This window comes from Trichoplax adhaerens, genomic scaffold, assembly GCF_000150275.1.
Source record: "Trichoplax adhaerens TRIADscaffold_1 genomic scaffold, whole genome shotgun sequence".
Taxonomy (NCBI): domain Eukaryota; kingdom Metazoa; phylum Placozoa; class Uniplacotomia; order Trichoplacea; family Trichoplacidae; genus Trichoplax; species Trichoplax adhaerens.
This window is the reverse complement of record NW_002060943.1, coordinates 3,734,090-3,747,286: the sequence shown is the minus strand read 5'-3', so window position 1 is coordinate 3,747,286 and position 13,197 is coordinate 3,734,090. Positions and strand designations below refer to the sequence as shown.

The 13,197-nt window shown below is 30.9% G+C and overlaps 2 protein-coding genes across 2 annotated transcripts; one reads left to right on the top strand and one right to left on the bottom strand.

Annotated features, from left to right (window-relative positions):
- Nucleotides 1–2,644: 2,644 nt before the first annotated feature.
- Nucleotides 2,645–7,879, top strand: TRIADDRAFT_18386 (uncharacterized protein; the record flags this gene model as incomplete). The annotated part of the gene is made up of 9 exons (XM_002108561.1): nucleotides 2,645–3,017; nucleotides 3,227–3,548; nucleotides 3,686–3,774; nucleotides 5,296–5,530; nucleotides 5,771–5,887; nucleotides 6,249–6,311; nucleotides 6,534–6,665; nucleotides 6,966–7,420; nucleotides 7,698–7,879. 9 exons carry the CDS (start codon nucleotides 2,645–2,647, stop codon nucleotides 7,877–7,879), a joined length of 1,968 nt encoding a protein of 655 aa, XP_002108597.1.
- Nucleotides 7,880–9,119: 1,240 nt separating this feature from the next.
- Nucleotides 9,120–11,660, bottom strand: TRIADDRAFT_18415 (uncharacterized protein; the record flags this gene model as incomplete). The annotated part of the gene is made up of 11 exons (XM_002107752.1): nucleotides 9,120–9,305; nucleotides 9,376–9,469; nucleotides 9,576–9,655; nucleotides 9,759–9,841; nucleotides 9,939–10,068; nucleotides 10,177–10,271; nucleotides 10,361–10,436; nucleotides 10,858–10,948; nucleotides 11,058–11,123; nucleotides 11,385–11,441; nucleotides 11,602–11,660. Coding segments are annotated over 11 exons (1,017 nt in total), but the record flags the coding sequence as incomplete, so codon positions are not given.
- Between the last annotated feature and the right edge of the window lie 1,537 nt (nucleotides 11,661–13,197).

Here is a 13,197-nt window from a genome sequence, read left to right as displayed (position 1 = left end):
TTTGAGCGATCTTATCACCAAGTTATTTTAAGTTTCCCTAGCAGAGGCCTACAATATAATGATCTACTTAAATTATTTATATGGAAAAATAATAAACAAGTTATAAATAAATTTCCTAGATTAGCGATAGACATTCTAAGTATTATATTCGCAACTTGTTTGCTCCATTGGTTAGTTCTGTGAGCTAGCTGAGATGCGTAGTGGTATCACTAATGTGCCAGTTATCATTCTATGCACCATGCCATCTTAATTCCATTTTATCAACTACAGATTTATGCGGAGATATAGTCAGCTTATTTATATAGGATAATATGTAAATAAACGCACAAAGATTTTTTATGTGCCATACTATCCAAAAAATGGTATTCATAAATTCCTGCAATGAATGTTATAATCAGTAATAATGCAGTAAATCGACTTCACTACTCTATCAAAGAAATCGTTTATTGTGTGATAGAATTGCATATTTCATCTACATCTTGGAACCAAATCGAAGGTATTTATCTGTAAATCAAAACTAAATTCTCATACAATATCATGACTCTTTTTCAATAATATGCATAAATGAATAAAAATCAACGTGTGGCCAATTCCATATCTCCTTAGCTGCAAGATTGCTTAAAGCTGTAAAACATGGCATACGCGCATTTCGATCGCTATAGGGCCAGCAGAAATCGTCATAAAGAAAATAGACTTCGTAACATATACTACAGGATCCTTTTGGTTGACAATTTCAGATTTAAGTAATATAACCGGAACGTCCGTAATAGCTATAGCTACTATAATCAAATCTATAAAAATAAATAACTCGGTAATCAAAATAAATTAAGAACAGAAAAAAATAATAACGATAAGAATGAATATTTGATCTTTGCTATGATCACAATTTCTTCTAATTATTCATTACAGGTGTATACAAAATATTAAATGTGTACTATAGAATTTTTCAATAAATTTATGTACTGCACAGCCCATCTAAAGGGGAATCTGTAAAGCTTTCATTGTATTTGCATAAGTAGAAAGAGATTTAAAGTAGACTAATATGACTTTCAAATGGAATCGTTGAAATTGCCTAATCATCCTTTATTACCTGCGAGGCATATATCTACTTTAATCCGGCAGAAAAAGATCCAATTTATATATTAATGATGTTACTTCCAAATTAAATTGCTACTGCATAAACATCTTGAAATACTGCAGTCTTTTGTTAAATAATAAATTGTATAGCAGAGTAAGCCACATTTCTAAATCTGAAACAATGGACAACTATTTTGATATTATTATACAGAACATTTGAAGATTCTATGTTTAGTACGTTACCCAACTGCTACTAAGTGTCTTTTTAATCCGCTATTAAAATGTAGACAAGAGTATAACCTTGCATAAATAGAAACAAAAATGCTGATTAATTATCTAAGTAACGGAAAGCATAGATTTTCTAAAATGTTACTGTTAAAATGAGCAAAAATTTTTATGATGTTATGTTACTTTTAAAAATCGTATAATTAAGAATCAATTTTATAAAGAGAGAAAATGAGGATTTTTATTTTCCTCATGATGGTCAGTTTAAATAGTTTGTTGAAATTATACATTGATCGAATTTCCTTTCTCCCCTACAGTTATTACAAAATTATTGATAAAAAAGTGAAATTAAAATTAGATTCATTAATCTGGTCACTTATTTCTACAAGATGCCCAATTCTTGTAGGTAGACTGATCAATTTTATAAATTAGATCTTAAATACGCCTATCTACTAGTGAATTAATTCCATTATAATAAATCACCGATACTCTTTAAGCCAATTTTTACATTTTAGTCATGCATATTGGTGGACTTTAAATTTCTTACGATTACATCTATCCATTTAGATCGCTAAATTTAATTTAGAATCACTTATATGCTTTTCTGCTTCATTCTATTTCATCCATTCTCCTAACTGAAAATATAAAGTACTATTGTTTTGGATATTTTATAATTTTGTTTATTCTAGTAAATTTATATCCTCTTACCAAATCAAACTTTCCAATAATATTAACAAGAGAAAAATATCTATTTGAGTCCATTTAATAGCTTATATTATTTGAAGCACCATCATAGGGAAAATTATTTATTATTCACATCCTTAATTGGGAAATGAGTCGTTTAATAAAGCTGCAAACTACGTCATTTCATCATGGCAATATTTAGTATCAAATTGACGTTACATATTATCTCTCTGGGTGATCTAATGTATGTGAGAGTATAAATGATTTCAAATTATTATTTTAAATTGGAGAGGATGCAAAGCATATAGATGGTTTTGGTACCACTAAATTTATTTATTTTACTTTGCGGGAGGTTTTATAATTTATTTATACGAACGATGAAAAAGTTAATCCTTTTGCTTATGATGTACTAGATGGTTATACAGTGATGCTCAAGTAGACTAGGTATTAGATAGATCTGGCGTAAAATAGAGCAAGATAATGTTTAATAAATTCTCTGTAATTAGTTCATTTGATATATTATCGTTGTAACAGGAATATTAAGTACAATCAAGTGAACTATTTTGGCTATTTCCTCCAAGATTACGACCCAAATTTTCGATTACGTCCTTGTTCTTTTCATAACTTTTCATACAGAAATAGAACATCCATTACAGTCATGTTGAAAAACGGTTCTTTTCTGAGATTGTTCTTCTGCTATACCATCCTGTTATGCTATTCTCTCAGTTTTGCAAAAGGAAAAAAGGATCACATCATATTGATCTTGACTGATGATCAAGATGTTGTACTGGAATCGATGAAAGCAATGCCTCATACATCGCGTATCCTTGGTAAGCAAGGAGCAGAATTTACCAATGCTTTTGTAACTACGCCAGTCTGCTGCCCATCGCGTTCCTCCATATTAACTGGAATGTATGTCCATAATCATCATACTAAAACCAATAATGCTAACTGTAGCTCTCCAGCTTGGCGTCATGGACCAGAACGATTAACTTTTGCAAAGTATCTACAAGATGCAGGCTATATCACCGGTAACTATTACGCACTATTCAGTTAATATAGACTTATGGTATTTCTACACTAGTGATTTAAATCAAGACTTGAATAATTTGTTTTTTACAATTATTCCGTAATCATCTTTCTTAATCACTATATTCTTCCTCCTATTATCAACAAACGTAATTTGGTATTAATAATAACGATGCTAATGAAAACAACGTAAATGATCCCAACGAACCAGGCTTTTTTGGTAAATACTTGAACGAATATGATGGTAGCTACATTCCAGTAGGTTGGGACCACTGGATTGGTCAAGTCAAAAATTCAAGATACTATAATTATACCTTGAATCGCAACGGAAAATTAGTAAAACATGGTAACAGGTGCCAACAAGATTATTTTACCGATTTAATTGTGCGAGAAAGCATCAGATTTTTAAAGAAAACTACCGAGAAATACCCCAAGAAACCAATTCTAATGGTATTAAGTATGCCAGCACCGCATGGAACTGAAGATTCCGCTCCACAATATCAGAATCGATATGCACGGGCTAAAGTTCCAAGGTATCTAAAATTATTATTATAATAATTTAACGAAGGATTGATTCTGTAGAGACTGTAAAGAATATAGAAATAAATTCAGATTAATATAAATCAAAGTCATTACTTGAATTCACTACATCTTGATAAATTTTATTCAGGACTCCGAATTATAATTATCATTCATTCGACAAACATTGGATTGTACGTATTGCTCCACCAATGTCATCGGTTAAAATGAACTTTACAGGTTAGATATAAAATTATGTAATGTTGGACACAGTCTAAATCAGCAACTTTATCTGCTATTCATCATGAGCTATAGTACATATATATACACTATATATTATGCAGTTCTAAGACCACTGACTGGAGATGAGTTCACGTCAATAGCCGTAGATTATGTCTAAATCAGGAAAAGTAGATTCTCTTAATTTATTTCAGTAGGTAAGCATGATGAGGAGGAGCTATAACTAAGCTTACAGTTAGTTTCTTCAGCAAGGAAGACCATGATTTCCATTTTATTTAGCATTTTTAGATATTTATTAAATAATAACTTTGTACTAGAACTGATTATATCATAGTTATTATAACATGGGCGATCTTGACCTTTGCTATAATAAATTGGAATATTCCCTAAAATTTTAGGGAAAAATAGATTCTTTTAATTCATTTTAGGAGGAAAACGTGATAAAAATGATCTCTATGCAGGCTTATAGTAAATTTATACCTATAGTAAGACCGTAACCTCTATACTATTTAGCACAACATACCATTAGAGAGACAGTACGCCATATTGAGTAATGATAAATACTACATTAGCATTGGATCACTTGATAGTTATTGTAACATGAGTGATCTTGACTTGGCTTTCAAGAAATTAGAAGTATTCCACAAATAAGAAGATCAAAATCTCATAGTTATCCTGTATATTATCTAATCGTTCACGCTATCGAATAAGTGATAAAATGCCTCATGATAAATAGTTGGTATAAAGTACCATATTAATTCGATAATTTTGATCGCTATTAAGCTAGCAAGAAAATGTCCTTCACCTACTTAAGAATTTACCTTTAATTTAACTTCATGTTATCATAATTTATTACTGTGAAGTCATGTTTTATCTTGATCTTATGATTAGCCACTTGAAATCTTAGCTGGTCTTCTTTCATAGAGAGTAATCGATTTCGTTCAATTTCCTGACATCTTCTGTTTCAATACTATTGAAACTAGATCTTTACGTTGACCATGATAATTCCTGACTATATAGTGTTGTGATCAAGATAGACCGGATATATTGAAATAGACTATATACCGAGTACAGAGATTGCATTAAATAACAACTCTATTTTCTAGCTACATGTACTCAATCCAATGATAAAGTTAAATGATGCAATTAGCATAATTACTTTTACAAAACAGACATCTTTGTTATTGTAGTAGAAGAAAGAGAATAAAGTATCGATTAGTCCTATAAGCCCCAAAATATTAAATGCTACATTCTTTAACTGCTTGAACTAGTATTGGAGTCTATAGTTGGTATATGATTAAATAATAAGCTTTTCATCGTTGATAATGTGCTTCTGAAATGATCAAATGCAGGACGACTATTTCATAATTCGCCTGCATTGATATTTTACGCGTAGATCGTTATCGCATTTAAAAACTTTAGATTTAGTGAGAATATCTCATGTAAGTAGATCACTAGAAGAGATTAACTATTGTAAGATATTAGTCATCCCCAGACGTATTTTTGCTTGCCTTACTTCAGATCTTCTATATCGTAAAAGACTGCAAACGCTTCTTTCTGTTGATGATGCTGTGGAAAAATTATATCGCTCAATACGTAAGCTTGACCTGAAAGAGAAAACTTACCTATTCTTCACTTCGGATCATGGCTATCATCTTGGACATTTCTCTATAGTCAAAGGAAAATCCATGCCCTATGAGACGGATATTAGAGTTCCTTTCCTTGTTCGTGGCCCTATGATTCCAAAAAATGTTAAGTAAGTTAATAGTATTGTAATGAGTTAGTTCTTGATGTTATCGTTTCTATAAGAATTTTTAAGCTTGATTACTAACATTAGAATAATCAAACATCAAAAGATTGATCATTTCTCTCCCAATAGTAGTCAATATTAAAAATATATTTAGAATATTTTTACCTTATTATCTACAACAGAAAGCCCTAAAATTGAAAATATAATATATTGCACCTAATAAAATTTATAATATTAACATCTTAGGGTGGGAGAAATTGTTTCCAATATCGATTTAGCACCAACATTTCTAGATATTGCTGGAGTACCGATTCCATCTCAAATGGATGGAGTATCTATTATGCAGTTATTTAGAATTTCCAGGTATTTTAGTGTCCTCCAATATTATTATTAATCGAAACTAACGTAAATTTATTTTAAAATGAATAATGTAAATGTTTCATCTCATCTATTTTAATGCTAACTGCAAATTGGAATAGAATGATATCAATAAATAATATTTCAATACATTGATCGCTGATTTAATCTAATAAGATTAACAAAAATGGCACATAATTCCTTTGCTACCATGCTGATCACTTCGAATAGTCTCTATTAATTGCGATATCTTAAATAAACAGAACCTATGCAAACCATCAATTCTGTAGTTCTAATTTCCAATCATTGAAGAATGGAAGCTATGTAATATTGGTGTTACAATTGCTAACTTTATACTTTGCATTAGATGGAAGTGGTCTGGAAAGTTTCCCATTACAACATGGAGGGACACAATTCTGATAGAACGAGGGTAAAATTATCAACTGATACATGCTAAAATTTTGTTACGTAAATTTGTTCATTTTGGTTCTTAATCTACTTCTATCGGGAGTTTATTACTTTGTAGCATATTGCTTTCTAAAAGAACAAATTTTGTCGCTAGGAAAGCTCGTGAGAAGACTTATGCCGTTGAAGAATGTGATGTAAAAGCTGCAGAATTTTGCAAATCTTCACTCTATAAATCTTCATGTAGAGGTAAACAGAAATTTGTTTGTGTCCGAGACAATCAGTGTATGAAAGTAAAGAAATGTTCTAATGGTAAAAAGACTAATAAAGATCCTATTTGCATATGTGACAAGCAATTTCTTGATGCCATCATTAACAAGTTAGTAAGCGAATAAAGTAAATATCCGTATATTAAAACAGTCATCACATATTAATATATCAAAGGCGATAAAGGAATGTATTAGTTGATCTAATTAGCGATGTGGATAGAAATTTTGTGGTCATAGATTACTACTTTTCTTGGAGACTAGGTTGATATAAACAAACGTTAGAGGATAAAATATCGAATATAAATTGGTGGATCATAAATAAAGACAATAATAAAGATTGCATGCTCACAATGTATTGATTCTAGAATAATCTTATTCTCTCTGCTATAATTTAGTGATTTCACTAAAAGGCTTCAAGATCAGCAAGAATCAGTCAGGAAAGAGAGAAGTATAGCCGAAAGATATCGGCGTCAAATAACATCGCCTTCGCGTCGATCACAAGACTCAACGAGTTGGAGGCTTAGCTTCTTAAACATGCTAGCAGATTATAATAAAGCAGTTAAAAGACTAAACGATATCCATCGACGCTTGCGATTGATGTTATCCATAAATAAAAATTCATTAAATTACCTAAAACCAACTATTAATGGATGCTTATGTGAGCACGAGATAGATCACGCGAATAAATTAGCCACTGATGCAGTTACTAAGGATATTTCTGCCAGTGGACCTAATGAAGATGGCGATAGTGCTCTAATGACTAATAGATCTGACGGCTACTCTGGTAAATCATCTTGTTCTCGCCCACCATTAACTTGTTTCTACCAAACAAAAGATCATTGGAAGACACCTCCATATTATACAGGTTCTGCTCCATAGAATGATTTAGTGATGTTCAAGTTTTAATAATCTATAGCGAGTAGAGTATTAAAATTCGTCGTTTAATATTAGAAAAATAGATATCAGATGGTAAAAGACAAGCTCTAGTTTTGCACTATCGTTTAACTATTGACTGCATAATTTTAATAGGAGGACAATTAGCGATATTCAAATTTTAATAAATAATGTATTGCAATATAGTAATTAAAATTCGTCGCTTAATGTTAGAAATATCTATTGACTGAATACCGTAATTTTACTAGGCAATCCATTTTGCGCTTGCGGCAACGTCAACAATAATACATACTGGTGTGTTAGAACCATAAATAATACTCATAATTTTCTCTATTGCGAGTTCGTAACCAAATTCGTCGAATATTTTGATCTAACCAAGGACCCGTATCAGGTAAATCATATTTACTACCTAATTTGTAGCTATAAATAACAGTTTAAGATTTAGCGTTTGTAAGCCGTGGCGGATTCTGTAAAGTTTGATTAATAGTTTACTCTTTTAATGCTATGGAGATATTTGCATAAAGTATACAGTAAATACGTTCGGGAAATACCGTTGATGAGCATAGCTAAATCTGATATTACGCTAAATTCTTTCTACTATCGTTCTTTAACTCACATAACATGCTGTAAACCGTATGTTATTGTAGATGTTGATGCTTGTAAGAGTTATCAGTCATACAGCATGATTAATAATATCATTAGAATTCGGATTACGTAGGCAAATTACGCAGACAATCTGATTCTTATCGTAAACAAAAATTACCTTTGTAGATTATGCGATAGGCATTACTAAAATTTTATTAGTGATATCAAGTTATGACACTTAAAAACATATTAACAATTATATCTGTAACATTATAGTTAAAAAACACAGCTGCTAGTCAACCAAGATGGAAGTTGGCTGATTTACATAATACCTTGGAGGAGATGAAAATTTGCAAAGGAGCGAGACAGTGCACTAAATACAAACAGTTACCGTCGAAGTCAAAATATCTATGGATTAGCTTATATAATCATAAACATACATAAAATACAAACAATTTTTAACCGAGCTTAAAGCTATATTATAATTGGTTATCCTAAGAATATCATAACAATTCCGTTCTTTGCTAGTATCAATTTCATAACTTACTTCACATAGAACTAAATGTTGCGAACTACAGTGAAAATAGTAATGCTCATAATATACAATATCAACGTGAGGTTGCTAGTGTTATACAGGCCCTGTTCTTCTAGGATTTGTATTTATATATATCTATTACAGTTGTCCATCTGTACATGATTATTTATCTTGTAATCTAAGATAACTTTGTAGAGTTGTATAGTCATGTAATTCAACAGTGATATATTAAAATATCAGCATAACTGCGTCACTTTTCTAACATTAAAATTGTCGGTTAATAGTATTTATTGGCTAAAATTTGAAATGTTTAAATTTATAACTTCTAGTAACGAGTCAATTCCATACCAAGTTGGTACTGTATCATTAGTAAAATCTAAGTCAGCTCGTTAGTGTGTCTGTATAATAACATGTAAATATTTACCAACAGCCAGCCAAACGATATTTTCATGTTAAAATAACCGATAGTAAATCCTGATTTAAATAACAATGTTGTGCAGGTCTGATATGATTTTATATATATATATATATATATATATATATATCATTATCACAAACTATCAGTCCTACTACGCGTACGTGAGTTCGTTTTATTTACATTATCTAATTTTAGTTTGAAAAAACTATCTTGTAATGCTTCAGGAGCAGTTGTTCGCATATTTGGGTCGTAACACAACATTTTAGATAGAAGGTTAAATAATTTCTTAGTTGCTATATCGTCGCTTCTAGCATATTCCTGCGTGAGAGTATCAGTTACATTAGTCATTTTTTACATGAAAGGGCTTAACATTACTTTATCAACTTACATCTAAAGGTTTACATTCTCGATATACATATTTGGCTCCTTCTCCAGTGCTATCCCATACTACTTTTCCCTTCTTATTAAAGTAGTGGGATTTTCTATAAGGATTTCCAAAAGAAGTCTTGATGTTATTAAGCGTTTCAGAAATGCGGCAAGTGAATAGTCTTATTCTGTTTCAGTCAACGCAATCAATTCATTACTTACTTTCCCTTTAGCTGCATTTCAATGGGAATATCACCCAAAATAATTTCCATCATGGCCAAATGCTCACGATTGTCATGTGTCTACAACAATTAAAGTAGCCATTATATCCCGTAGCTTATTGCATATAGCCTCAAATAATTTCTAACCACTTTAGAGCAACAGTAGGGAGATACAATAACTTACTTGAAATAAAGCATTGCCAGTATAATATTCATACAGAATGCAACCGACACTCCAAATGTCACATGGGTAGCTCCAACCTAATTCTTATTTTAAAATTTTCGACGCAAGTAATTACTACATTTGCTTTTTTATAGTAGTTGCATGTCAATGTTAACAACAATTATGCTGAAGATGTAATACCTAAAATAACCTCCGGTGCACGATAATGTCTGGTTGAGACAATTCTGCTGTGGTATTCACTTTTGAAAACCGCCGAACCAAAATCAATGACACAAATATTACTACTCCGCAAAACTCTTTGTTTCTTTTCCTGAAAATAATAGCATAATGGATGGCATAAAATTATACAATTGAAAAGAGAAAATTGCGGAAGGTACACAAGGAGAATCGTATTAACTATTAATAACGTAATACATACCAGTTCTTCATTGTATTCGGAATGATAACTTGAATTTGTAAATAATATATTTTCTGGCTTTAAGTCAGTGTGAGTAAGATTGTTGTCGTGCAGAACTGAAATAAGAAAATACAATTCAGTACACGGTATCAAAATTTTGTATCTGGCTTTTACACTCAACATAAGCAAAGATACTGATACATACATGCAATTGCACACAATAATTGATATCCCATATTCTGTATATGATGCATAGGGTATGGAGAATACTTATTATCTTTCTAAAGGCGTTAAAAAAGACAGAAAAATGATAGCCAGTTAAGGTAGTCTTTGCAGGTTTCAGTAAGTTATTAAAATTATGCAATACGATAGAGAAATACAGTAATATCAATCTTTTTAACAATTATTTAAGGCATCAAGCTGTACGAAATAGCAATAAATAAAATTAAACAGTAGATTTCAGTTACATAATTAATAACATAATGTTAAAATGTCAAGTCATTAATCAGTGTTCAGCGAGTTTGTTAACAATTTCAGTTAGGCTACGTAATTTATGATACGCCCTAGACTACAGAAGATCTATAAAGTATTTATTTGAAAGTATGCCACCACAAATATAATAATTTTACAATTTATTTAACATACAATGATTATAACCTACTATAGTACTAGTTTTCAAGAAATATTCCAATATTATCTTACCATAAAATCAAACGAGCTACTGCCTAACACATTAAATGAAATACAAGTATGACCATAATAGTCGAACCAATCCAACATTCTGACACAAGGTCTATAAGATTAAACAATTTTAGCGCCATTCATTACTAGTAGTATTGTTGAATTGACAGATAATTTCTAATGTTATAAAATACGAAGAAAGTTTGATTGCAAAAACTCACATTTCTGCTTTGGGATCCCATTTGCAAATTTTTTTTAATACGCGTATTTCCAATTCTGCAGCCTCTCTACAACAAAAGAATACAATTAATCCAAAATAGCTTATTTCTATAATCAATTCTCCCTGATATATCTACAAATTTTTTAACTCCATGTTTGCCTTTTACATAGAGAAAGTACAGCAGCAGCATATGCGTCTACAAGTATTTATGGATGTATGTCAGACTAGTATTAATGATTAGCCAATGTTATTCATTCTTTCCAATATTAAAGAATAGACTTTTAAGATATATTAGCTATTACGTGCATGCGGTGTTGTAACTACTCACCTATACTTTTGCACATTTCGAATAATCTTTAACGCAATTTTATCATCACACTGTCTACTCCAATCATATAAGAGATAAATCCATCATCGATTAATTAATATTAATGTGAAATTAACATAGGTTACGACATTCATAGAATAATGGTTTTTCTCTTATAGAACTTATGTATATAGAATACAATTAAAATTAATTCGGTATACATCATCCAATAGCATACTTGTCGTAACATAACGCAACTTTACCAAATGTACCAGTTCCTAAGGTATCTAATATTTGATCTAAAATTTTGAATAAAAATTAAATCAATAACATTTCTTATCGTATAGCAGGTATGCCATAAATAAGCGATCATTGTAGCAAATGAAAATTTGTTACTACATTGAAATCGAAAACAATGGTTAAAGTTATAACTGCGTTTAATACGCGAAGTGTTACTGCCAACGGCGACTAGATAGTGACGAAACATTGGATTTATTCCTTTCTACAAGTAACGGATTATTGGATAGGCTAGGAAATATTATTGCAGCATAGATATCAAAAAGTACATCTTGATTTCAGCCAATCTCCTTTTTGGTATACGAGGTGTCCTTCCTCGTCATCGTTAATTTTGACTTGTCCACCATTTTCTCTCCTCTGATATTCATGGATATGATGATTTTTAGAATGCATACACAGACAGATAAAAGAGTTGTACTTCAGGAATAGAAACACCGCAATGGGATAACATAGCAAACATATTTAGTTGATCAACACTTCAAGCGAACAGGTTTTATTTTCTAAATTATAACAATATACGCATATATTAGCAACAATAATAATGCCGTAGGGAATAAGAGTCTACTGGAGTCCATTTTTCATTTTAAAGTTTACTCAGTGAACAGACCTACCAGTAGCTTTATAATGACAAGATAGAACATAATTGTAAGACTGTTATCAAAACTGAGGATGATCGATGACAATTTTTACAATTACTAATTACTGTATGAACCAAAGCATTTCAATCCATTAATAAAGTCATGCATTAATTGATATTGCTGATGAATTAAAATTGTCACTTTAAAGGTTAATTAATATCAATATGATATTAAAATTTCACCACCGGTTATTGCTTAAGCTACGGTACGATAAAATTTCAATTATATTTCTCAAATCTTCAATTTCGTAGTGATATTAAGAAACGCCGTTATTTCATTTAATTTTTAATTGCCCTCAAAAAATTAAATCCACTGGGTATAGACACCTTTCGGTATCTAATCCTAGTTTGTATATGGCCGATCCCCGGGATTGACCGTAGCATCTATATACATGCACTTTAACATTCTATCGCAAAGTATGCATTTCAATCATGCTGTTGTTGCAATTATTTAATAAAATAAGTTAAGCGGATTGACTGCTACATCTAAAATATCTTCAAATAGATGGTCAGTTAATGATACGAGAATGCTAATACTTTTTTACATGTTATTCTCGAAATTTGCCCTACAGAAGTGGATTGCAGTCATTCCTAATATATGTCTCATTCAACCTACTAGAAGATGTTAACAATAGCATGTAGAACTAAATGCGAAATTTTTATCATTGGTTTGGCTGTAATTGAGATGATAGTTCTAGGTATCCACTCATAGCAATCTGGAATTATTTTATTGAAGACTTTAAATTTTCCCAAACTCTACTCAAGCCAAGTATTGATTGATTTTAATATGGTGAAAATCAGGATGTCCATCATACCTGGGGAAAGAATTGTGCTAATAAATTGAGAGAGTTGACTTATCCGTCTAGATTGAAATAATCTAGTAAACGCAATCATAAATGC